General features: G+C 43.2%; 2 protein-coding genes across 2 annotated transcripts in view; one reads left to right on the top strand and one right to left on the bottom strand.

Annotated features, from left to right (window-relative positions):
- Nucleotides 1-12833, bottom strand: part of LOC149866083 (uncharacterized) — a 33090-nt gene extending 20257 nt beyond the window's left edge. Inside the window, exons 1-4 of the mRNA XM_090042887.1 lie at nucleotides 12722-12833; nucleotides 8847-9069; nucleotides 7566-7630; nucleotides 7363-7466 (exon numbers count right to left, since the gene is read on the bottom strand). Of these exons, the coding sequence (XP_089899013.1) occupies nucleotides 7363-7466; nucleotides 7566-7630; nucleotides 8847-8880 (203 nt within the window). The 5' untranslated portion in view covers nucleotides 8881-9069; nucleotides 12722-12833. The remainder of the gene's footprint in view (nucleotides 1-7362; nucleotides 7467-7565; nucleotides 7631-8846; nucleotides 9070-12721) is intronic.
- The window catches only part of METAP2 (methionyl aminopeptidase 2), a 30229-nt gene continuing 16785 nt past the window's right edge, over nucleotides 12655-26098 (top strand). The window contains exons 1-4 of the mRNA XM_090042885.1: nucleotides 12655-12988; nucleotides 14090-14191; nucleotides 18475-18540; nucleotides 19316-19418. Of these exons, the coding sequence (XP_089899011.1) occupies nucleotides 12814-12988; nucleotides 14090-14191; nucleotides 18475-18540; nucleotides 19316-19418 (446 nt within the window). The 5' untranslated portion in view covers nucleotides 12655-12813. The remainder of the gene's footprint in view (nucleotides 12989-14089; nucleotides 14192-18474; nucleotides 18541-19315; nucleotides 19419-26098) is intronic.

The following is a 26098-nucleotide window of genomic DNA, read 5'->3' as shown; positions in this document are numbered from 1 at the left end:
TAGTTGGCTTTGTGCAATTTATTGACTTTCCCTGAAGGAAGGCATTTTTATCTCCTCAGAGAAAAATATCCATTTTGTTTTCAAAATATAAACAAATATTTATGTGAAGAAAAGCTCATTCTAATTCTTCAAAGTATTCACTCAAACAAGATCAATGGTACTGATTCTTCCTTCTGCTGAATTACACAGGAGATGTGACATTACAAAAACTCACCATGTGAAGTAAGTAGCTATATGTAGTTGCTTAAACAATGACAAATTGATAGTGATTTCATCTGTTCAAAATGGATAGTGGTACTTTCATTTAATTATTCTGAGGGGAAAGAGCCATTTACTCAACCACCTATACCAGTGGTAACCAACCTTTTTGCCCCTTGGGCCAGATGGATGGTGCTCAGTCTGTACTCAGGCTGGAGGACCTGATCCAGTGCTTGGGACAATGAGGCAGGGCCCAATCTGGCCATGTGGGACTGTGAGTGGAGGGGGGAGGGGTATCAGGGAGCTGCTCAGACCTAATCCAGTTGCATGGAGGGAAAGGGGACATGGCCCGGCCCCAAAGGTTTTGGGAATTTGGCAGTGGGGATGGGTGGCAGTATTAACAGCCACTGCTCCCATGCCAAACTTGCCACTGTGGGGAGCCCCATGAGCCAGATGCCATGACTCCATGGGTCACATCTGGCCCATGAGCTGGCGGTTGAGTACCCCTGACCTATACCACTCTCTGCTACTTCTGATTTTCTTGAAGGTCTCCCAGTTCAGTAACAGAGCTGATTCTATTCATTTATGAGATCTCAGGCAAGCACACCCATGAAAGGCATTCTAATGCTTGCATTTGGTGATCATTCTAATATTATAAAAGCCTAAGTCTGTCTGTTTGTCTGTCTGTAATGGTTTATTCGTGCTCTGATTGGCTGACATACAGCTAATCAGAGTGTGAACAAGTGTTTGAACAGGAGATGGTGGTGGTGGAGCACCGCCATGATGGTAGGGATGCAGGGGATGGCGGGGGGGGTGAAGCCAGCTCCCTGGAGGCAGGGGCAACAGAATGGATGGAACAGGGGGGTGAGGCCACCTGCAGGGCCTGACGCAGTGGTGGTGGGAAGAATAGTAGGCACGCTGCAGCGGTAGGGGGAGAGGAAGAATGGGTTGAGGCCCGATGCGGGGGAGGACCAGGCCCAAGGGTGGGGAGAAGCTGGGTTGCTGTGGTGGGGGGAACAGCGGGCCTGGGCTGACCCAGTAATGGTGTGGGGAGGTGGACCAAGCCTGAGCTGGGGGAGAAGCAAGACAACCGCGGTGGTGGGGAGGGAGAACAGTGGGCCCAGCTTGAGGCAGCAGTGGCTGGGGGAGGGGGGAAGCGGGCCTCCTTCCCCACCTTGGGCCTGGTCCCACTCCTCCCCCATCCTGCCCCTCCCCTGCATCGGCTCTGAGCCCACTCCTCCTGTTTCCCTGCCACCACTGAGTCAGCCCAGGCCCACTGTTCTCCCCTCTGCAGTGGCTTGGCTTCTCCCCAGCTTTGGACCTGGGCCCACTCCTCCCCTTCCCCCACTGCTGCTGCCATGCGGGGGGACCAGGCCTGACATGGGGGAGAGAAGTGGGCCTGGCCCAACACAGCAGCAGCGGGGGATGGGAGGGGAGGGGAGGAGCGGGCCTCCTCCCCCATGTCAGACCCAGTCCCACTCCTCCCTCGTCCCCCCGTCTCCCCACATTGGACCCTCTCCCACTCCTCCCGTCCACCTACCACTGCCAGTTTCAGCCTGGGCCCACTGCTTTCCTCCCCCACTGCAGTGGCCTGGTTTCTCCCTACCCTTGGGCCCAGTCCTCCCCCACACTGGGCCCAGTCTCGCTCCGTCCCTCACCTTGCTGCTGGGGTGGGGAGGGGGGATATGGGCCAAGACCCCAAGCTTCAGGAGGGAAGCGGAGGGGGGGGAGCAGGCCTGGAGGGGGGTTGGGCCCGGAGCTTCATCTACCCACTCCCCCCGACATCATTCTTGAAGGGCAATTGGCTAGTATATCATAATAAAAACACAATGATGAAGGTGCTATTGACTTTTTCTGCACGTTGCAGGAGGTTTGGTAAGGAATGACTTAAACTAATTCTTATCTTAACCAGAGATGTAATATTTCCAAAACTTTTGAAGCCATGGAGAAAATAAATGTGTTTTTTTTTCCCTTTGTGGAGAATAATGGAAATTTTGGGAAAAATTGAAATATATGCAATACTTATTTTCTTAGCACCCTTTACAGATCTAAATTAATTTTACTACTTTAAGAACATAAAATGTGTTATGTATAACTTGGTTTGCTCATAAAATTACCACGTTGTTTCATAGATGTATTAAATTTAAAAGTATAGTTTATTCAGACAATTATAAATTTACTAATTGAATTTACTTTAAAATGTTTTGAATTTTTGTTACAAATGGAGCTACAAGATGCTAAACTCTAAGGAACCTAGCATCTCTTAGTTTTTTGCCAATTTATGAGAAGCAGGCAAAAATTAAAGCTGAAAATAGAATAAACCATCAACGTTATAGTAAAATAAAGAAAGTTATTTATTCTGGACTTAGTCTCCTCCACAGTGTCAAGCAGATATAGAAACACTCATTTTTAGAAAAAAAGCTGAGAAAAAAGGGGGAAAAACCAGGACTCATTGAAATTTTGCTATGTGAAGCTTTATCTAATGAGTCTCATTTTCTGAGCTATCACTGTCAGCAGTTTCTGCTTCTTCTTCTTCTTCATTTTTATCATCTTCATGGACTTCTGAAGCCTGAAGTTTTGCCTTGATTGAGACAAGCTTCTCTACTCTTTCATGTGTTAGTTTATTTCTTGATTTGGTGTATTTCCAAACACAGACCAGTTTCTTTCACATGCTGCAGAAGATGGAGGAATCTGAAGCTGGCAAGAAGCAAGAGGAGTCAGAGGCTGTGTCATGCAGAGGCCTTGCAACCATATTGCAGGAGCGATATGCTTGGCAGAGTCCCAGACTGCATTCCTGGACCAAATACCTGAAGATGTTCTGTATTCTACAATATTTGAAAGTACCTTTCCAACATCAAGTCCTAAGTGTGTTACTTGTTTTGTAATCCAGTCAAATGCACTAGCACTGCTATCATCACTAATATTTCTGCCTTTGAATCTTGGATCCAAGAAATTTGCAGCAGCATGAATTGCTTGGCAACAAAATTCTTCCCATCTGTTAATAAAGTCTTTCACTTTTCTTTCTTTGTACTTGTAAGAGGAGATGCACTTAGATTCTCAAAAACAGTTGATTTTATCTAGGCCATTTGGTAAGGAATGTCTGACCAAAGTCTGATTCAGATGCAGTGATTTCTGAAGAAATTGGCTTTAGAATCTTCAGGAAGTTCTGCAGCTGAACCTAGAAGACATCCTCAGCAAGTATGGTATTCCTTACACTTTTGGGTACTTTAAAACCCTCAATTATTACTGTTTCTTAAAGAGCTTTTTTTTTTGTTGTAAACTTTCATATGAGACCACCACTCCACCACATTTAATTTTGCTACAGAGTTTAAGTGTCATTATTTGATTCTTTGCATTCTTTTCTTCCTGCTTCTTCTTAAAGACTGCAGCTACAATATGACTAGCTTTTACATGTTTTATAACTTCTTTTGCTCTTCTATGGATGTTTTGCAGAGTGTCCAACTTCACGATGGCATTAAGAAGAAAGGATAGCCCATGGGATGCATGTCCTATTGTAGTAATATGTGGATATTTATCCATTATGATCTCTCATGCTGCTTTCATGTTACTTGTATTGTCAGTCAGCAAAGCAAATACTTTACCACACCCAATCTTCTGTAGGACTTCACATATTTTACTACTGATATACTCTGCAGTATGCCTGTTCTCTTCTGTTTCAATACTTCTGTAAAAAACTGGTTGAGGTGTTGTTATCACAAAGTTTATGATTCATTCTCCCCTTACATTTCTCCATCCATCTGTAAGTACCTGAAGACACAGTGCTTCATTGATTTTTCCTTGCTCAGATTGCATTACATGTTCATATTCTGACTCAAAAAGAGGCTTGCTCAAAGAATGTCTGCTGGGCAAACAGTATGATGGTCTTAGTAATGTTAAAGCTTCCTGACAGTATGCATTTTCAGTTACTGACAATGGTGTCCCAGAAGAATATATTGCTCTTGCAAGAGCTTGGTCAATTTTTTTCTTGAACTTCAGGTGTTATCTTGTCTACAAATGAAGCTATTGAGAGTCTTTTGTATACAGTTGGTTGCAATATTTGGTTACTTGAGGATGTTGATTGGGCAACCCTTTGTGATGCTGATGTTATAGAAGACGCAGCAGCAGTAGGAGAATTTCTGGATCGAGAATGTTGGAAAAAACAACTTGCACTTTCATCATCGTGATCTACCTTTTCCTCACTTACAGCCATGAAGGATTTTTTAATATCTGCAGGACACTTTTTTCATACAATGACATGTTTGGTCATCCTAGTAGCATTTGAAAATGCATATTTAATATGACAGCATTTGCAAATCACATTTTTTTTTCTCAGAATAACTTGCAGTGTGGAAATGCTTCCATATACTAGAAGTTGGTCGCACCATTTTGCTGAGGGAGAAAAAAGAAAAATGTAATTTAGTGGCTAGCTTGCATATATAAACACTAAGCTACAGCATGTACAAATTTAGTAATGGATGGAGAAGAGGCCTCCTCAGAGTTAATTGTGAACAACTTCCCTGTCCTGCAAGCCTCACCTCACTGCTACAGTTAGGTGATTTGTCACAAAACATCAGATTAGTAGGAATTCAATAATGAAGTACATAAGTTATAAAAATATACTAATGCAGCTAAAATATAGTTTAATATACTAAATTCAGAGAAATTTAAACTCTTACCTTTTTAATAAAGAAATATACTTTTTTTCAGCTCCTTTGTGTTGCTTTTGTACTTCTGTGGCTCTCAAGGTCACAGGGCCGGTTCCTTACAACTCCAAAACCTTTAGACTTGCTCCTTCTCCTCTCCTGAGGCTTTTGAGCAAGCAGGGCGATAAGCCCCTTGTTTCTAGTCTCTACAGGAACAAATGGATGCTGCTGCCAGTGTCCATTCCCAGTCCTTGGAGGCTTAGTCAGGAGGACAGGAGCAGATCCACCAACCTCTAGATCAAAGGTCAACAATAGAAGAAGTCCACAAGCAACGAAGGCACTGAAACCTTTCTTCTCTTGTGAAAATATCAGTGCCCTCGGGGGGCAGAAATGCATCTTGCTCTTGCATTTGAGAGTTGTACTGTACTGCTTGTCCTCAGTGTACAGGAACTGTAATGCTCTGATTCTGTACATAGTCTTACATAAAAGTATTTCTATTACATAGTTATTAGAACAAACTTTGGGGCAGTAAAGCATAGCAATATATAAACACCTTGTCTTAAACATTTTATTCATCATTCTGAAAGAAAATATTTCATGAGAGGTTTTTTAATTTTTCCAAAACTTTTCAATTTTTCTGGAGAAAAGCAAAAAAAGCCCTAAAAAAATGTATCCCCACCCCCCCAAGTTTTTTGTTTTTTTGGGGGCCTTCACATCTCAAATCTCAACATATCTCAATAATCCTTAAAAATGTATTTATGTTTATCAAGTGCTGTATGCAGTGGTTTTCATTTACCAAAAAAATGTGCACACAGTGAGTTCAGTTCCTGTAATCAGAGCTGCATGGTGACTCCCCATTCAGCTCAATGAAGTTTCTCAGCACGGTTAGATATCACTTGCTCACATCCAATCACAAGTCCTAGCACTATGTCACTAAGCTGAACAACACTGCTGCAATTCCACAGACTGGGAAATCATGACACAGAGAAGTTACAGAATTTATCCAAAGATAAGTAGAAAATTAATTACAGAAACTGTTATTAGAATTCAGGAGTCCCTTGTGTCCAGTCTTTTAAACCCCCCATGATATTGCAAGCTGTTTAGCTTAGTACCTTGCATCTTTCCAAGTATTTTTTTTTTGTATTTTGTGCCTAAAGAACCCAACCAAGATTGGGAACACACCATAGGAAACAGTCTGTGCCCTGATGAGCTTGCAGTGATCATATGATCTTTTTCTCTGGATAAGTAACATTTCCTCTACTCACAGAACTAAATTGTAACCATTATATACCAGTATTTCAAGTGCAAATTGATTTTCTTCTTACCTTTTTTGCTTTGAGAAGCTGACAGAAATAGCCTGATTATCACAGAATATTACTGTTTACTCAGATCATATCTTTAGATTGAAAACAATGCCATATTCTCTAGCATATCACATGCTGCACAAATAAGATATGCACCTTGTTTTTGGGAGGTAAAATGTAGAAAAAAAAGATTTTTCCAGAGTCATGGCTTACTGTGTGACACAGAGTAAGTCCTGTTGGAAACATGGTGTGTCCAGGAAGTGTGACATCTCAGGAGACAGTCTGGGTGAGGTAGCAGGAAATTCCAGGTGTGGAAGAACAGCAACAAGGGTAGGCCATAGACCATCACAATGGCAATAGCAAAACTGTTACTATTTTCCTGCAGCGGCAACACATAGGGGGTGCACAGGGGTGCATGGGCACTCCCTGAGAGCACTGGTGTACCCCCTTACCAGCCATGCTCCCTGCTTAGGCGATGGGTGAGGGGGGCCGGCAGGAGCACTGGTGCCCTGCCTGCAAGTGCTGGCCAGGGCGTGGGAGCGCTGAATGTAGGCCACTTCTGGGAGCAGCACGGCTGCTCACCGGTTGGTAAATTTTGCTGTGGGGGACACCCCCCTGGTCAGCGAGATTGGCTGCAAAGGACTCCCCCTGGTTGCTGACTGGTCATGGGGGGGGGGCATGTGCCCCTCGACTAAGGTGGCACCAGTTGCCCATGCTTTCCTGTAAATAGTTCTTTATGTAAGTGCTTGTAAATAATAAATGTTTCCACACCACAAGCCTCATCAAGACACTGCAGGCAGCAGCTCATTTGCCCTAAACTAGCTCAAGTTGTGCCTTCAGCCACAAGATACAGTGCCCAGCCAATAGCTATGAGAGGGTTAACACAGGACTCTGCCTCTTCTGCTAGTTGGGTGAGAGACAAGTAGCAGTAATTAGAGCACAGCATCTGTAACTATACAAGCAAAGAAAAATCAGCTTCCCAGTATAAGACATGCACCACAATTTTGGAGGGCAGATTTTTGGGGGGTGTGGGTATTATATGAATAAATATGGTAACTCTATAGCAATACACTTACAGGGGTGTTTTCAAGGCACAAATAAGTGTTACAAAATTCATTCTCAGTTGTGTGTTTGTTTTTTTAAATGTTCCCCTCAAGAACTAATTGCTAGAAACTGACCCACACCCATCATCAATGGAGCAACACAAACATAATTACCTGGGAATTAAGCCTACCCACTGAGAATGTGTGTGGAAAGAACTGAAATCAGCAGGCTGTTCTGCCAGTATTTTCTTGCTCCGCTCTTTTTTTCTAGTTTTCAGCTAAAACAAAAAAAAATATTTTTTGATTAAACATATAAAGTCTCTGCAGGGAAAAAAGTGAGAAGGAATAATATTTGCAAAAGCTGATAAGGCATATACCTGGTCAAAAAAATATATGGGTCCTGGATCCAGGATTGCAGCTGGTGGCATTGTTTCCATTAGTCCTTAGAGTGAGGAACAGGTAAACAATCTCACAAGAATGCAATTTTACCAACAGGAAGCAGGAATTAAAGTTGTAGTACTTGTACCCCTTACCCCTGTATAATTACAGTTAAATTATTTCTCTAATTGTAAGACCCTGAAAACCTGCTTCATATAATGAAGTTATCACTTTAGGAATAAGATAAAAACATTATTATTTTTAATGATTTAGCTATTTAAATCATATGAAACTTTAAAAAATTCAGAATACAAATTAGTTATATGTTCCTGTTCATGTTACTCCCAACTAGCTCCAGAACTTTTTTGTGGCATATTATCCATGATAACATCTGATGAAAGAAACTATTTAATTTAGTTTAATATCTGAAAAACAGGCATGGCTTGGCAGTAGGGCAGATGAATAGGCAGTTTTACATGTACATTCAGTGTGCCCTTTGAAAATCTGTCATCAAAATAATATTAAGGTTGTAATGCAAACTGACCCAAGATACAAAATTTAAAACTAAGACTCACAGTCTTAGTGAAAATGGAGAGTGCCAATGGTCATGATTTAGGAGAATAGGCTGCCAGCATTAAATGTGACTGTGCTGGCTTGTCGCTTAGAACTCTAATAGCTGATACATATTTTGTGTATGCTTTAACTAAAAGTTTTGAAAAGGAACTTTTCAAAATTAAAAAAGCTAGTTATTTTGATTTTGCTACCAGCTTAACTAGCTTTACCAACACATATAGCTCCCAGACTTAAAGACTGTTTTAATTAAAAAAGCTAGTAGCAGTTTTCCTCCTTTACCCCCTTAGAAAGTGGTTGGAAAGAGCCTCTCTCTCTCTCTTTTTATCAATATGAGCACAAAAAATATGTTTTCTGTTCAAATGTAAATGTGGGGTTTTTTGCCTACTTCCCATTGTTGGAGGCTGATGTTAAAGCTTTTATTCATGTAGGTAGTCCCATTAGCTCCAGGGGCTACAACATGTAAAGTGCTACAGGCTTGGACCCTGGGTTTGGGAGAAAAGTACTAAAATGTCATGAAAACATAATTGAATGAAATTAGCAACAGAAATACATACGATAAATTAATATAGCTACCACATATTCATATTCTACTTCAGACTGTCTCTTCCAATAAATAAATGATGGCTTCATTAGGAATCCACCTAATCTGAATGGGCATTTTTTAGCATGTGTGTGTGTGTGTATATATATAAAAAAACATAACATACCCTGCAAGAAGCTTTTCCCTGCAGATGGGAACATCTTTCACCAGCAAAGTGATGCAAATGTAAACTGCCTCCTTAGAAAAATGGAAAAGGAGGTGTGTCTGTGTGCTGCTTTTCAATACAGAGTTTAAAGTTCTGTTGCTTAGCTACCACATGCTTTGGTCTGCATTCAACTATAATTCCTTTCCTTAACTGTTCCAGCCACTGTATGCTTCTCTCCGCAAAGCTGTTTAGGGGAAAAAAGGCACTCACTGAGAAAAAGATTCAGTCTTCCCAATCCAAAAAGTGTTTTTATTTACCTCCACAAGACTCTGCACTGGCCTTAATACCAATATAATGCTATATTATTACATGTCTCATATCATAGAATCATAGAAAATTATCGTTGGCAGGGACCTCAGGAGGTCATCTAGTCCAACCCCCTGCTCAAGGCAGGACCACCCTCAACTAGATCATTCCACCGAAAGCTTTGTCTAGCTGGGTCTTAAAAACCTCCAAGGTTCATATCATATCATATCATATCATATCTGAAAACACTGAGTTACATCATTAATGAATCCTAAATACTAATTAGAAGGAAACAAACATGAACAGAAGAAGGGCCCAAACCTTTAAATGTATGAGTGCACCCTATAAGATACAGAGAAAAGCAGCAGGACACAAAGTTTTCTATTCATATTTGCTATACTTTACCACTTTATTAACAAACTCCATTTCTTGCAAAATGTTAACCTGTGATTCCCATTTCTACTCTGTTGTTATTAATGTTATTCTGTTGTTTGTTGACACTAAGGTATTGTTACAGTTTTAAGGTATTTTACTGTCTTTCATTTCTGCTGACTTTTATTTGTATATTGTTACTTCTGCAAATTAACTTATAACTTTCTCTCTTGCAGATTTTTGGAACACTGGCGTGGAGCCACAGAAAGTTACAGTATACGGTACATAAGGGGCATGTCTACATGTGCAATTAATGCGAAGCAATAAACTCCGGGGACTACTAATGGGACTACTTACATGAATAAAATAAAATAAACTCCGGGGAGTTTATTGCTACCAAACAAGCTGTTTGAATGTGCGGCCGGAACCACAGGACATTGAGCTGGGGGGGAGCAGCCTCACCTGGCAGGGGGCCCTAAGGATCAGCCTGCCAGGCTGGAGCTGCTTTCCCTTTGCTCAATGTGCTGAAGAGGAGCTCACTGGGGCATGAGGGTAGCCAGCAGGCAGCCTCTGCACTGAAGTACCCTCATGCCCCAGCCAGCTGGGGCAGCAGTAAAAAACTCCTCAGCAGGATAGTACTTGTATTTACAATACAAGTAAATACAATACATGTAAATACAAGTACTATCCTGCTGTGGACTTTTAGTCTGCTCCAGCCTAATAGAGGTGCACATGTAGATGCACAACATTTACTGCTGAGCTAATTAGTCTACTGCTCAGTAAACATCTCATGTGGATGCACCCAAGGTGTATGATAAATGAGAAATAGTGGCTTGGGCAGGATTGAAAGGACCCAATAGTAAATGAAAAGCTGATCTTTTGTGGCCTATCTGGATCAGCCACAGACAAGTGATCCTGATCAGAAGAATGGACCATAAAATACCATTAAAATGGAAAATGTGTGTTTAAAATAATTGCAGGTGTATCTACTCAATCAGATGTGCCACTTTCACTACATCAGTATGACTCCCCTAGTTCTGATGCAAATATAAATATGCAGATAGTAATACAATGTATTCCCAGTGGAAAAAAATGTAAACTGTGCTGCTATAAGGTGCATTTATAGTATGAAAATACATTCACATAAAGGACTTTGATAATATAGCTATATTGGAAAAATGAATATTCCTAAATGGCATAGTTATACTGGTACTAAAACAATGTGAAGACCCAGTCTAATAAAGTGATAGTAAGAAAAAAGTTGATTTAATATACTAGTGAAAGATCATCTCAGCATATATTAACCAAAGACTGGGAGTGCCCTCATCTCCTCTGCTTTTTACTAGGGGTGCACTGGTAGAGATTCTGGGGGCTGATACCAATAGCCGATATTTTAAAGAGGCAGATTGGCTGGCAGCGTTCTGATATCCGATACAGTTGCCATTAGGCGGTGAGCTTGGTGTGGTGGAAGGGGAGTGGGGAGGGAAAGGGTGTGGGGGTAGGACAGATCAATGCCCCTCATGGTGAGGGAGGTGGCAGGGGAAGGGGCAAGTGCTACTCAGCTGGGGTGGGAGGGGTGTGGGATGGAGGCATGACTTGTGAGGTGGGGGCAGCTCCTGCCACTGCTTGCACCCAGGGAGGGCAGGGGGGTGTGCCCCTAGATCAGCATGGTGCAGGGCAGGCTGCAGCTGCAGGGTGGGGTTCAGCCAGGGCTGGGCAGGGCTTTTCTTGTTGTGGGTTGGGCTCAGAGTGGGCTCTGGCAGTGCTGGGAGGAGGCTGTAGGCATCCCATATTTCACCACAGCTCCACTTCCGGCCCCATGCTGCCACCTGTCACCCCGCAGCTGCAGCCCACCCCATGCCATGCAGATCCAGGGGGCACATGCTTTGCTGCCCCCACCCTCCAAGGGTGCAAGCAGCATCAGGAGCTGCCCCCATATCGTGAGTTGCGCCTCTGTCCCATGCCCCCCTGCCGAGGTGGGCAGTGCTTACCTCTGCCCCCTCCCTCACCACCAGGGGAGGTGATCTGCACACCCCTTTCTCCCTCCTCCCCTCCTGACTTGCCAGCTGGAGGCAGCTTTCCATGCTGCTGGGTCTGCTCTGTGCTGCGGCTGCGCGGAGCACTGGCATTTATTGGCCAAACTATCGGCCCCATCGGGTCGATGTCTGATCTAGACAATTTTCTTTATATCGGTACCAATTCGATATCAGACCCATGTATTGGTGCACCTCTACTTATTACCTGTGGCATGGTGTAAGATGTTCATGTTTTTAGTTTGGTACCTTGTATGTGTGGAGGGGGCAGTTTTGGAGAATCTTTGGGTAAATATTTGCCTGCAAATGCAAAGGACTGGATTTGATGACCACATCCTTTGTGTCCTATGTTCCTAGAAATGGCCGTACAGGTGATCTCCCTTGTTTTTATGGAACCTTAAGTATGGTCCCAACACAGTCAAATGGGTCGCCAACAGAGGACATAAAGGTGTTGGGTTTTGTATTAATAGAGGACAGAGGATAATGAAACTGGCCCTTACGATGGCCACCCTAGGTGTTGCAGGGGACAGCCTACTTGGTCAGAAGCTGGGAACAGAGTTGCAGAGGGCAGGGATACAAAATACATAAGTGTCTTCAATACAAAAGATAGTGGTAGAGGGAAGAGGCACCACTGAGATCCAGCTGCATGGCAGCAGAGTTAGAGGGAGACCAGGCCCTGGTTTTAACACCACTGTTCTTATTCCTTGATCTATCTTCAGCACCTCTGTGACCACCTGTCTCTAGTAGAGAACCAGGGCCCCACTCCTAGTCCCGATCCATTCATCCTCCCAGCTTCCCTGGGCAGCGGGAAAGTGCAGCTACTCCCATTTTACAGGTGGGAAAGCTGAGGCACAGGCACATTTGATCCTAAGCAACCAAGAAGGCTGGGGCGGGGCAGGGCTCTGATCTTGAAGCCTCTGGACTCATTTCATCTCAACAGTTGCCCCCCCTCCGGGCAGGACTGGGGGATCAATCTACCACCCCTCCACATATCCCCCCAGGGGCAGGAGGAGTGGTCGCGTCCAAGCGCGATGCCTGCTGAGAAAGGATGCTACCACATTTGAAGACAGGGGTGGAAGGGGTGCGGCGTCACTAGGGCGCGTTACACGTGCGCAGCAGAGCCACCCCTCCCCCCGCCGCGGCGGAGCGGAGCTCTCCAGCCTTCCCGGTATGCCCCGCGCTCACCATCGAGCTCCGCGCCGGCGACGGGAGAGTAGGTGTCGCCGCTCTGTTCCTCCGTCTCGGTGGAGCGACGCAGCAGGGGCCGCGGCCACAACATGGCGGGCGCGGAGCCGGGCGGCCGCGCGGAGGAAGCGGAGAAGCAGCTGAACGGGGAGCTGCTGCCACCGCCGGCCGACGCCGAGGACCGGGAGGGCGCGGCGGGGCCCGGCGGCGAGGAGGGCGCTAGGAAGAAGCGGAAGAAGAAGAAGAAGGGGAAAGGCGGTCCCGCGGGTAAGGCTGGGGCCAGGGCCGGGGTCGCCCTGTGTTGGGGGGCAGGCGAGTCAGGTCGGGGGACGCCCGGCGCTGGGCCGGCGGCAGTGAGGGGTGCGCCGCCCCGGCCCTGGGGCCCGCGGGAGGGATCCCTGCCCTTCGCCCTCGCCCTGCTCGTCTTCCAGGTAGGTCGGCGAGAGAGGCCTGCGGGCAAGTCTGGGCAAACCGTGCTGGGGGCCGCTTAGGCTGTCGGGGACGCGGGTGAGGTGCGTGTCTACCGTGGTTAGGCTGTAGGGAGGGGGGTTGTCTTCTCTGGTTAGTCCGTGCCGTGGAGGGCGGGTGTGCGTCTACTTTGGTTAGGTAGTGGTGGGGGAGGGGTGTCTACCTTGGATAGGCCATATGGGGCTGTCTGCTTTGGTTACTCTTTGCAGGGGAGGTGGTCTACTTTCTCCACTCTACAATAAGGATTCATAGCCAGGTTGCTGCGCCACCCTGGGGTGCCTGGAGATCCTTTCAAGGGGTGCCATGCAGCGTTAATACTCTTTGGTGTGCACACGATTTGCAAGAGAATCCAGAGAGTTTAAATGAACCATCTGTGTTAAAAATGGTCTGGTGTGTTGTGGTCTTTCTGAGTTATTTTGCAACACGAGGATTGTGTTGTTGTTTTCTGTAGCTAAAAAACAAATGAAAATAAAAGAGCTGATGCTTTTCTAAGGGTGCCTTGCCTGGGGTTGAGAGCTGGTTTATAAGGTGCAAGTCTCCCCTGCCTTCTACTTGACTTCAGACTAATGCGCCTAACTACCTCTCGATTATCTTTGTAGCACACCAATGTTATCTCATTGGAACAGGTTAGTGCTAGGGACAATGGAGAGAGACGTGGGCAGAAAATATTAAAAATGATGTGCAAATTCTTGGATAATTTTATCTTCATATTCAAGTTTTAATCATAGCTCCCATCACCGTAGAATTCTACAGTCATGTTTATATATGTGTTCAGTTTTTAAAAAGGGGGGCAGCTGCTCTGATCCTGCATGGGTAAAAATATCAAGATGATGATGTTGGGATTTTATATAATTTAGCGTCATTCTGTTGTGCTAAACCACACTTTTATCTTGAATGCAGGACAAGAAACAGAGAAAGAAACGGAGGGTGCGCTTGATGATGTCGCAAAACAGTTGGATAAACAAACACTAGAGGAGAAGGAAAAAGATGACGATGATGATGGCAAGTATAACTTAATTTTTTGGGGTTTCCAACTTCAAAAACTTCTAAAATGAAACTGAATACTCTTTACTACAGGGGCGGGCAAGTATTTTGGTCAGAGGACCGCTTACTGAGTTTTGGCAAGCCATCAAGGGCTGTATAACAGGCAGGCCAGGGCAGATAAATATTAATTTTCTAAATTTTTTAGGGGCCCCGTGGGCCAGGTAGAATAGCCTCACAGGCCACATCTGGCCCCCGGGCCACATTTTGCCCATCTCTGCTTTACCAGCTATCTTCCTCAGTTTAAGCAATTTATATCTGAGTTACCACTATATTTGCAGCATCCTTCCTCAACAGTAAAAAAAAAAAAAAAGTTAGTTGGGATATTAAACTCATGAAAGACAACTTGCTTTTCTGCACCATGATGCAATTATAAAGAGAAGTTGACTTTCAGACCCTAGGGAAAGTTTGAAGTAATTTTTATGTATATGAATTTATGTTGTGCCTAGATGGTTTTCAAATGGTGTCTTTTATTCTTTGCCCAAAATGAGTACTACAGGGAACTACGGTAGGAAGTCTCAGAAGGGAATGCTGTAATAAGCAGGGAATGTGGATTACCACTCATTGAGTAAAATGTGGTTTCCAATCCCATTTTTATTGATGACTAACAAAAGAAAGAGATTAAAGGTACACACTTGTGTTACCAGTACACATTTGAGATTATAAATACATGATTTGAAAATATGTTTAAATTCAGACTGCACATTCTATATTATGATTATATTACATGATTAAATTAGAACTTTTCTTGATATTTAATTTTTACTTTGTTTTATTTAACCTTTATGGAAGTAAATGTTTCTGTGTATTCAGACCTCATGTTACCACTTCTTTGCTGAGTTAGCATTTAAAATTGGCCTGCTATCCTAAATTGTCAAAAGATAATTTTTTACGGTAAACAATAAACTACTGCTAAAGTTTGTGGATCTAGAACTATTTAAATATAGTAAAATATGTAAAACATTTGAACAGAAAAGTGAAGAAATCTATATCAGTGGTGCTTGACCTCCAGCCTGCGGAGCATGGGATGACACTGGATCAGGCCTGTGGATGGACCCTGCTTGCAGGATCTGGGCCATGGACTGGCCTTGCACCACTTACCTGGCCCATGGGACCAGACAGGTTGAGCACTGAAGATTTAGATTTATATCCTAATTGGTTTGTGAAGGCTCAGAGTAGCTTGCAAACATCAATTGATTCCCTAAATGAAACCTAAACACAAGAAAACTCTATATCTTGCTACCCCCTGGTTCCCTGCCTACCATTCTTAAGAACAAACCCTGAGACAAATCCCAACTCCCATTTACATTTTGGTATAAGAAACTTCTTCTCACTCCCCACCCCTCAATGTCCTTCCCAAGACAATACCCTCTGTTCCATATAGGACCTATGGCTGTCCCTGCTTTTAGGATACCATCTTAAAAAAACCAGACAAACAACAAAAACACACCTGGGAATTGCAAGACACTGGTTTGGTTTTGGCCATGTAGTATGAATGAATACATTTGTATTGGTCCATGTAGATTTATAGTCTGGCCAAGTCTTTGTTCTCTGTGCACGGTGTACAACTCAGTTGTGTGTTCTGAGAAGGCTGGACTTAGATTATTTATTTTAAATGATAAGATAAAATGGCATGTTACATGATTCTGTTCTTCTGTTTTACGATATAATTATCATTGCTTACAAGAAGCTAAATTTAAAGTGGCGTTCTTATCGAAGAAAGAATAAGGTTCCTTATTTTTCACATAAATATATGAATACAGTCTCCTTATTTTTCACATAAATTAGTTAAAATTTCGTGCTGAGAGAGTTTTTTGCCTCAAAATATAATCAAGTTAAATCAAATATAATTGAGATATATACCAGAATTTTTGATTATTTAGCCTGTTTTTTGGACCATTGTTTTCATTGTCTTGCCATCTGTATAATTGTGGAGTGTAACAGAAGCTATGCCTAAGAGCTTAGAGCTATGCTTTAGATCTAGATTTTAAAAAAATAAAGACCTCCTTCATTTTTTGGCTAACTCTGATTGGGGAACTCCAGAATAGTACTCTGTTCATAGTAGAAGAAAAGGAGAGTCCTTGAAGTTCTCACTGGGATTCATCGCATGACTGAAATGGGATGATGGCTAATATGTGTGTATGTGATGAAGAAAAATGCGATGATTGTCTTTGTGAATAACGATCCTTGTAATGATGTAGGGGTTTGTTTTCAATTTTACAAACCTTTGGGCAGCCTGGAATGGTACAGTGTAAGTCAGAAACAGTGGCTGTGCTCTCTGGCCACAGAGTTAGCCTGCAGCAGTCCTCAAGGACATGGTCCAGTTAGTTAGGCTTGCTGACTGGCAGATTCAGCTGCAGTAGCGCAGCATACAAGAAGACCATGATAAGTGAGTAATAGCAACTACAAACTTCTTCAGTTTTGCCAGTATCTGCAGTGGTTCATATAGGGCCCTGGGGTGAGCTGTATGCTAAGTCTTAATTCTTTTTCTGATGCAGTGTTGAGGGATTGAGCACAGTTCAAGGTCAAGCTAAATATGACACAGTTATGCTCTAAAACAATAAGTTTGGGTAGTTAAGAGATACCAACTGCTACCTAAGCATTTTAATAGAAAACCTGGCAAGATAAATTGATGTGCGGTAATAAGATGTTTGTGTCAGTAAGGCATCTTTAAAGATCACAAAGTAAGAGACTTAATGCTGACATTTGAATATTCCTCTGTGAATTAAATTTAAAAGACCCCTATGCCCACTGTAGAGCTATACTATCTAAATATCACCAGTTAATAAATAGTGAAATAACATTGACCCAAGAAAAAGGCATGGGAATCTAGTGAAACTGGGTTTGGTGTCAGCATTCTCTGTTAGTTTTAATATCTGAACAGATACAGCATTCCGTATAAAATTAAAAATAGCAACAGTTCGCATTGGTTGAAATATTAAAGCACTTTTTGGAATCAGTGTTCTTATAAAGTATAGGTCTTAGAATGAGGTGCTGTTTAGATCTAGAAGATGAAGGTAGATGCTTTCCATGCGAAACAGTATTCAGCAAGTTAGACAAATAATTTCTATGATCTTTCATATGTGAAGCGGGTAACCATTATTAGATGTAACCAAAGTAGGGTAAGTATTGTTAATCAGATTGTAAAATAGATATGCTCAGGGCATCACTTATTATTTGCTTTTTGTATGCTGCTCTGATAAATTATAGGAAGGAATCCCATCAATACTTTTATTTTAGTGCAGGTTGCCATTTCTGACTTCTGTTGAAGTTGCACAAGGAGTTTATAAACACCCTGTACAGTCTCAAGGAGGGTCAGAATGGAGCTCACCAAACACGTCCATTGTTATTAATTGTTTTGGGGTTTTTCTTTTGTTGAAGGAAAATAAGTTTCCAGACTAAAGAAGTAGAGTGAAAGTGGTAGGGGGGCTTTTTGTGGGTTTTTTTTTGCTGTGATGTCTCATTTTTCCCCCTCTTGATGAGGCCTCTCTATTTTAGTTGGATTAAGGATGAAGGGGATGAAGTGGGATTTTTTTCTTGAATATTCCTCATAGACTGCTTTTTCTTATTTGTAATTTAAATATGCCACCAACTTAAAATGAATGTTCACGGAGCTGCTTCTAGCTGTAGTGCTTTTAGAAACCTTTTCTTATGTTTCCATCTAGAGTAGGGAAGGATCTGCAAGTGCTGATGGTTTGGTGGTTCCTTTCAGCTGTCTTTCACATCTGTTCGATTTGTAGAATCCATGAGCCTTATAACTTGTGTTTAAGGCCAGGTACAGACTTACTTTTATCAGTAAAGGGGGTTGGAAACTGGTCTATACCTGTAATAGAACAGAAGTTCAGTGAACATAGACTGGTTTGAAAATGGCAGAACCCCACCTAAAATTTGCCCCACCCCCTCCCTCCCACCAAAAGGCAAATACGTGTTCTTTTCGCTACAAGTTTAAACTACGCTACTTACCGAAAATAGTGTAACTTGAATCGATTCTGCCTTGGGCTTTTTTAATGTCTATACCTAGCCTAAATTGTGATTGTCATCAAATTACAGGTTGCAGAGGTAGAAATAGCATTGATTCTAGATTCAGTTTTATACCTGTATCAAAATTCCTAGTTTGTTTATGGCATGGTTTTCAAGGACTGTCAGTGTAATTTCTCTTTAAGATTTTAGGATAGTAGTCATAGCCACACTACTCTGGACTGGGCTTTTTGCCAGTATGGTTATAAACTTTTTTTCTGTTACAGATGGAGAGGGTGAAGGAGATGGAGCAGCAGGAAAGAAGAAGAAGAAGAAAAAGAAGAAGAAAGGACGTAGGTATCAAATGCAGGAATAAAGATGGACTTAATGGTGGACTTTAGGTTCCTTGGGGGTAACTAGCAGTGGCACACCTTGTGGTGCTGCTAGTTGTCCCCGGGGAATGCCTGTGCCACACACCCTCTTGTGTGGCAGGATACTCGGGGTGGGGTAGGGGAAGCTGGGGCCAGAGTTGTTGGCCTCAGTAGTCTTACTTGGGGGCCGGGGAAGCTGTAGTTGAATTGCTCTGGAAGCCGGAGCTTGGCTCCAGCAGGCCAAGCGCTGGTTTTAGGTGGTGCATGCTGCCTCCACATGCACTGTGTTGCTTGTTTTCTGTGCAGGTTTTTTTAACCCTGGGATCTCCCTCTTTCCCTCCCCCACCTCCAGTGCTTCAAGGTAGTAGCGTGGGAAACACCTGAATGTGCTGTGTGTGGTGCTGCAGATTGGTATTGCCACATACTGCATGGCTGTATTCATCTGGATGTGGCCCACTTGTATTTTAAATTAAATTTGCCCCAGTATTGTTCAGTTGAAATATTGTCAAGGTAGTGCACAAATGGGATTCTTTAGCTAGTGTTGGCTCAATGTTCCCCTTTTTGGTGCCTCTGAATGCCACACTAAGCATTGGCCAAATCAGGTTATTTGAGGGCATTTTAACATGTGGTCTCCCAGGAATGAGCCCAGATCCCAGAAGGCAGCTCTTAAATTTGCTTTGCTACTTTTGCTTGTGTTGCAATTGAGATTTTTGTTGACAGTTTGCAATATAAAATCTGTAAAAATGTTACTCAACAGCTAAGGTCCAGACAGATCCACCTTCTATTCCGATATGTGATTTGTTTCCCAGCAACATTTTTCCAAAGGGAGAAGAATGTGAATATCCACCAACACAAGATGGGTAAGTGTTTTGTCGTTGAGTTTCTAAAAAATCACAAAAAAAAGAATTAATGTTGTTAACCAAAAAAGGTTGAACTCTTCACATTAGTAGTTCAAAAAGCTGGCTTTTATTTCCTTGACACTTTTCTTGTCTAACCCTTAATGCAGTCTGTGAACAAAGATGTTAGTTATCATTTTTATGGAATTAGCTAACAAATTACTGTGCAGAAGTTTAGGTAATACATTTTCTCTTGCATAACATTTTATCTGAGACCATAGTTACACTACCAGAATTGCACTGAGACAGGAAAACTTGAGGCAAAAGCATACTGTTCATAGATGACCAGTTTGTCCTGAAAAAAGCTGCCCTGGATTGGAATTGGGGTAAAATTTGTTCTTCAGTTCAAGTGTTTATGTCAAATTGTCTTTTTTTTTTTTTTTTTTTTTTTTGCACAGATGAGGTTTTCTTTGTATATCTCATTATGCATTAAGTCATGACCTGACAGGGCTGGGTTTCTGTTTTATTCAAGTATTTGCATAGTTTGTTTTTCATTTGGATTCTGCAAAAAACCTAAAATAAGTCTGAAATGTCCAGTGTGACTTTTTTTTTTTCTTAGTAGCATAGCTAAGTGTGGAACTTGGTTATGACTGAAGCTGGATGACTAATGAGGAAGGAAAATATTTGAACTCAAATTCCAGTCTCTAACTTCCTGTCTCTAGACATTCTCAGGAGCAGGTTTTTAGGTGCAGAGAATGTAGCTAGTATTTATACAAGTACTTGCATCTATTTGATGTAAAGCCCTTGTCTTGAGTGAGTACTACATTTTTATTACAATATAAAGGAGTAGAAATAGTGTAGATTAGGTGACAATCAGTAAATTTATTCAGCAAGACCACGACTAAATTTGTTAAAACCTTGTTTACTAAGTAGTGCTTGTGGCTTGTCCAGTACAAAAATTGTACTTTTTTTCATGCTGTTGTTACAGTAATCCTAGGTATGTAACTGAAGGGTTGCAAGAAATTGTAGAAAACGTCTTTCAGAGTGTTCATTTTATGCTATTGACAGCATTTTGTTTAGTCATTTTCCGTGTTTGCCCATGAGTCTGTCATAGCATACAACTAAGACCTAGAGGAGAAAAAACTAGAAACAGAAGATGCAACTATAAAACAGCAACACTTTATAAGAGACCTCATGGCCCCCTGAATGAAAGGGAGTTACATCTTTTGGTACTGATTTAGATTTCAAGTTGATACTGTTTGCTTAAGATGTGTGTTAAATCAAAATGCAAAACCTTTATTTAATAGAGGAAATCTCCCTGTCCTCAGAACAGCTCCACCTAAACTTGGATTTTTTTCTCCCACAGGCAGGTTTGTTTCAATTGGATATATTTTTGTCAGCAAGAATATAAAAATGTTATCAATAGACGTGTTCCCTTTGTATAACAGAAAAAAGCGATTCATCCTGTCCCAAATAGGGAAACATTTTCTTGCTTTGTGAAGGTTTGAAACTTCAGTGAGACTAAGCCTGAAGACTCAGAGAAAACAAATAACATCTTGAGGGCAGAGAACCTTGGTGTTTGGACATTTTCAATAAGTATTGCCATGTTCAGGAATGGATATTTGATAGATCGATAGATAGATATCTGTATATTTGGTTTATGATGACATTTTTGAGCATTGGAATTTTTTTTGTAAATGATCTGAGACAGTCAGGTGGGTGAGAAACTGACTGCAGGATCGAACCCAGAGAGTCATAGTGAACAGTTCTGTGTCATCCTGGTGAGACGTGTGTAGCGATGTCATGCAGGCATCAGTGCTCAGTCCAGTACTTTTCAACATCTTTATTAACGATTTGCATGTGGGGGTGAAGAGATCACTGACCAAGTTCATGGACAACACCAAGTTATATGGGGAGTTGTGGTCATGCTTGAAGGTGGGCTACAGATACAGGTGGACCTAGATAGGTGGCTAGCAAGTTGAGCGGCTTGGAAGCTGATGAAGTTCAACGTCAAGAAATGTCAAGTGCTCCACCTTGGGATGAGCAGCCCCCAACACACCTACAGGCTTGGCATCACCACACTGACTAGCACCACAAATGAAAGGGACCTGGGGGTAATAACAGACCACAGTATGAATATGAGCCGTCAGTGCGATGCTGTTGCCAGTAGGGCAAATAATACTCTGGCATGCATCAGTTGATGCATCTCCAGCAAAACCAAGGAGGTGATTCTTCCGCTGTACTCAGCACTGGTGAGACCACAGCTGGAGTACTGCATCCAGTTCTGGGCACCACACTTTAACATGGATGTGGACAAGCTTGAGAGAGTCCAATGAAGAGCCACCCATATGATCAGAGTCTTAAAAAGCAAGCCATACGAGGAAAGGCTGAAGGATCTGGGACTCTTCAGCCTGAGGCAAAGAAGGATGAGAGGGGACCTGGTAGTAGCTTACCACTACACTAGGGGAGTACACCAAGGGCTTGGTGACCAACTGTTCACCAGGGCACCTGAGGGAGAAACCAGGAGTAATAGCCACAAACTCTTGCAAGATCAATTCAGGCTCAACATTAGGAAAAACTTCTTTACAGTCAGGGTGTCCAGACTGTGGAATAAGCTCCCTCCAGAGGTGGTGCAGTCCCCTACTCATGGTGCTCTGGCGATGTGCCAGAGGACTGGACAAGGGCCAGTGTGGTTCCCATTTTTCAAAAAAGGGAGGAAGGAGGACCCAGTAAACTATAGGCCCATTAGTCTTACCTCGGTCCTGGGGAAGCTTTTTGAGAGAATTGTCCTGGCGTATGTCTACGAGGGGCCAGCGGGGGAGACTATGCTTAAGGACAACCAACATGGGTTCTTTAGAGGCAGGTCCTATCAGACCAACCTGGTGGCCTTCTATGACCAAGTCACCAAATCCTTGGATGCAGGTGTCGCGGTGGATATAGTCTTTTGGACTTCAGGAAGGCCTTCGATACACCCCATTCTCATTTAAAAAACTAGGACACTGTGATGTCGATGCCTACACAGTCAGATGGGTCACTAACTGGCTAGCGGGCTGTACCGAGAGAGTGGTGATGGATGGGTCTTGTTTGATCTGGAGGGATGTGGGCAGTGGGGTCCCCCAGGGCTTGGTCCTTGGGCCTATGCTGTTCAACATCTTCATCAGCAGATTTGGACAAAGGGGTAAAATGCACCCTGTTCAAATTTGCAGATGACACTAAGATGTGGGGTGGAGTGGGCACGCTAGAAGGAAGGAATAGGCTACAATCGGATCTGGACAGGCTACAGGGGTGGGTGGATGAGAATAGGATGGGTTTCAGTACTGACAAGTGCACGGTACTGCACCTAGGGAGGAAGACCCAGCAGCAGACCTACAGGCTGGTGAACTCCCTTCTCGTCAGTACAGAGGCAGAAAAGGATCTGGGTGTCATTATTGAGGCCAGTAAGAACGTGGGCCGACAGTGTGGGGATGCGGTCAGGAAGACCAACCATACCTTGTCATGCATCCACAGATGCATCTCAGGCAGGTCCGAGGAGGTGATCCTCCCCCTCTATGTGACACTAGTTAGGCCACAGCTGGAGTACTGCGTCCAGTTCTGGGCGCAGCACTTCAAGAGGGACGTGGACAGCATGGAGAGGGTCCAGAGGAGGGCCACTCGCATGATCAGAGGGCAGCAGGGCAGGCCATACGAGGAGAGGCTATGGGACCTGAACCTGTTCAGCCTCCACAAGAGAAGGCTGAGGGGGGATCTAGTGGCTGTTTACAAACTGGTCAGAGGGGACCAGCAGGCATTGGGGGAGTCCCTGTTCCCCCACGCACTCCCAGGAGTGACAAGAAATAACGGTCAAGCTGGCAGAGGGTAGATTCAGACTAGACATCAGGAGGTGATACTTCACTGTCAGGGTGGCTAGGATCTGGAACCAACTTCCAAGCAGAGTGGTGCTGGCTCCTACCCTGGGGGTCTTTAAAAGGAGGCTGGATGAACACCTGGCCGGGGTCATTTGACCCCAGTACTCTTTCCTGCCACGGCAGGGGGTCAGACTAGATGATCTGCTCAGGTCTCTTCTGATCCTACCAACTATGAACTCTTCAAGAGGAGACTGGACAGTCACTTTGCTAGGGTCACCTGACCCCCAGTTATCTTTCCTGCTTGGTGCAGGGGGCTGGATCCAGTGATCTTCTGAGGTTCCTTCCGACTTTACAGATCATAGATTCATAGACTGTAAAGGCATTTAACTGTCCGCCTTTGCCTCCCAGAGCAGATAGATATGTTGCTGTATATATTTATAATTTTTCATGGTTTAAGTGATGATTTTTTTCCCATTTCTTCTCTTGGTAGACTAATGCACAGTACCTTGTCAGTTACTGCCTTATTAAGTTTATTAGCATTTCTTTAACCTTTCCTTGTGCTAAATTCGTTTCTGGTTTTGTTTTGGGCTTTTTTTCATGAAAGAAATGTGTGCTTTTTGGAGTTAGTAGCTGTTTGTGGAATTGTAGCTAGAGTTTTCAGGTGAGATGGTATGGCTGGGTAAAGACTATTACATGATTTCTGATTTCTTTCTTGTACCCTTTCCTATAGTGGAATAGGGTTTATGGTTCTGCACTGAAATATTTGTGGAATATGTAGTTGCTAACAGGGTTGGTGAGATGAATCATAAGCATGGCCTGGGTCCCAGCATCCTCACAGTTGTATTGAATGGTGATTTATAATAATGTTAAATATGTGATAGGAGACTGTCTTGCGTTTCCAAGACCCCACTCCAGTCTACTGCAATACGTAGTCTTCTGCCACAACTTCCACATCACTTTTGCCCCATCCCATTAAGTCACTGGCTTTTAGAAGTTATCAGCATATAAAAAGTTGGTCTTTTAGCTTAGCCTGAGTGGTATCCCAGCTTGGCCCACCATGCACACATACATCTAAAATTTCTGTCCTTGCTTCAGCCAGACCTCTGTAGGCATAACTGATCTATCATGTTTCATCCCTGAATGTGTGGGGGAACAATGTACCTTAATTGTGTAGTTCCTAGTCTTCAGAGATTTAAGTTTTAGTTTTGTCTTCCACCTCCTTCTCCCCCCGCCCCTTCCTGATTTGATTAATTTTCAATATTGCTTCTGCTAATCAGCAGTGGGTGCTTGGTATCAGTTGACAACATGTTAGGTGACTGAGAGACTTGGGGAGAATTGGAGCCTGTAGCATGAGGCACTAGTATGTATGAAAAAGTCCTAAGAATCTGTTTGTTTATAAAAACAGCTGTGTGGTTGTTTGTTTGTTTGTTTATAAAACCGGCTATCCTGGGACCCCATTACTGAAATGATCTTGAATATGGTCTAGTAGCACTGTCCAGCACCTCAGTGAGGCATAGGATTTTTTTCAGTATGAGTCGTGTTGTTTGGAAGCAGAATATGTAACTTATAAATATTAGAGGTGAACTGATACATCGGTCCGTATCATATCGACACTGATAAAAGGAAAATTGGCCTTATCGGGAATTGGCTTTTTTTGGCTGCTGTGGCTGATAATATTGTCAGTAAATGCAGTGTGCATGCACACAGCCAACTCAGCAGCTTGGAGAGCAGCGTCTGGCTGGGAAGTCTCTTGGAGGGAAGGGATTGGGGGCAGGCTGTGCAGATTGAGGTCCTCACAGTGAGGGAGGGAGTGGGGCAGGGGCTGCCCAGCAGGGGCGTGGGACAGAGCTATAAGCGGCTCGTCTGGGGGGGCGGCTCCGCTGTGCATGCTCTTAGGGGAGGCATGGGAGACATATGCCCCCTGGATCTGTCTGCAGGGCAAGGGTGGGCTGCTGCTGGAGCTGGGGGTGGGGCCAAGCTCTTCCTGGTGGGGGGGGTAGGGCCAGGGCTGTGCTTGGGGCAGGAGAAATTCTGTTGCTCTGACTTAGTCCAGCTATAAAATCCTGATCTCTTTTTCTGCTGTAGCTTTGGTGTGTGCTAGTAGGTCAGGGTTTCTTTAATGGCTTGATATCAGCCATAACTTTTTATTTTGATTTCAGGTTCTGGGGGGCTTGGCTTTGACTCGGTGTGGGGGGTGGGATGCAAATTATGGTGTGTGAACATTTATGTCTAATGTTTTTAAACCTTGTTTGCATTTCTGAGTAACTTCTACTGCTGTAATGGGCAGTTTCTCCTGGGGGGGTGATCTATAGTTGCTTAAATTTATATTTTTTGTCAATTCCTTCTAGCCATTTTTTCCAGATATTTTCCAGTGGGTTTTACTTTAATTGAAATTTCCTCTTTTAGCAATACAGGATGTTACAATCAAGTATTTATAGAACATTTTATTATTTTTTGTTTCATACCTCAGATTGCCGCCTCAGAGTTGGCAAGGACTGAGAGCTGATACAGTGAGGAGGTTGAAAATATGTTCTAAACGGGACCATTCTGTGTTTCTTTTTTTTATGGTGTGTTTTTTTGTTTTGTTTTTTTTAAACTTGAGAAACAAAGATTGGAAACTAAGTAACCAGTTCCTCACCATTCCATTGGGTCTTGTCTTGACCCTTTTCTCCAAGGTTTATTGAAGTATATCTACATTACATTTGGAAGGTATGGTAAATAAGCTTTAATTTAGCTAACTGAAACAATAGTAGCAGTAAATAGAGGTGCCCTGATATATCAGTCGCATATTGGATTGGCACTGCTAAAAGGAAAATTAACTTTATCAGCAGTCAGCATTTTTGACCAGTGTAGCTGATA

Source organism: Crocodylus siamensis, chromosome 4 (genome assembly GCF_052110815.1).
Source record: "Crocodylus siamensis isolate JL-2025a chromosome 4, ASM5211081v1, whole genome shotgun sequence".
NCBI lineage: Eukaryota > Metazoa > Chordata > Crocodylia > Crocodylidae > Crocodylus > Crocodylus siamensis.
The sequence above is the reverse complement of the archived record's forward strand: the minus strand, read 5'-3'. Positions and strand labels throughout refer to the sequence as shown.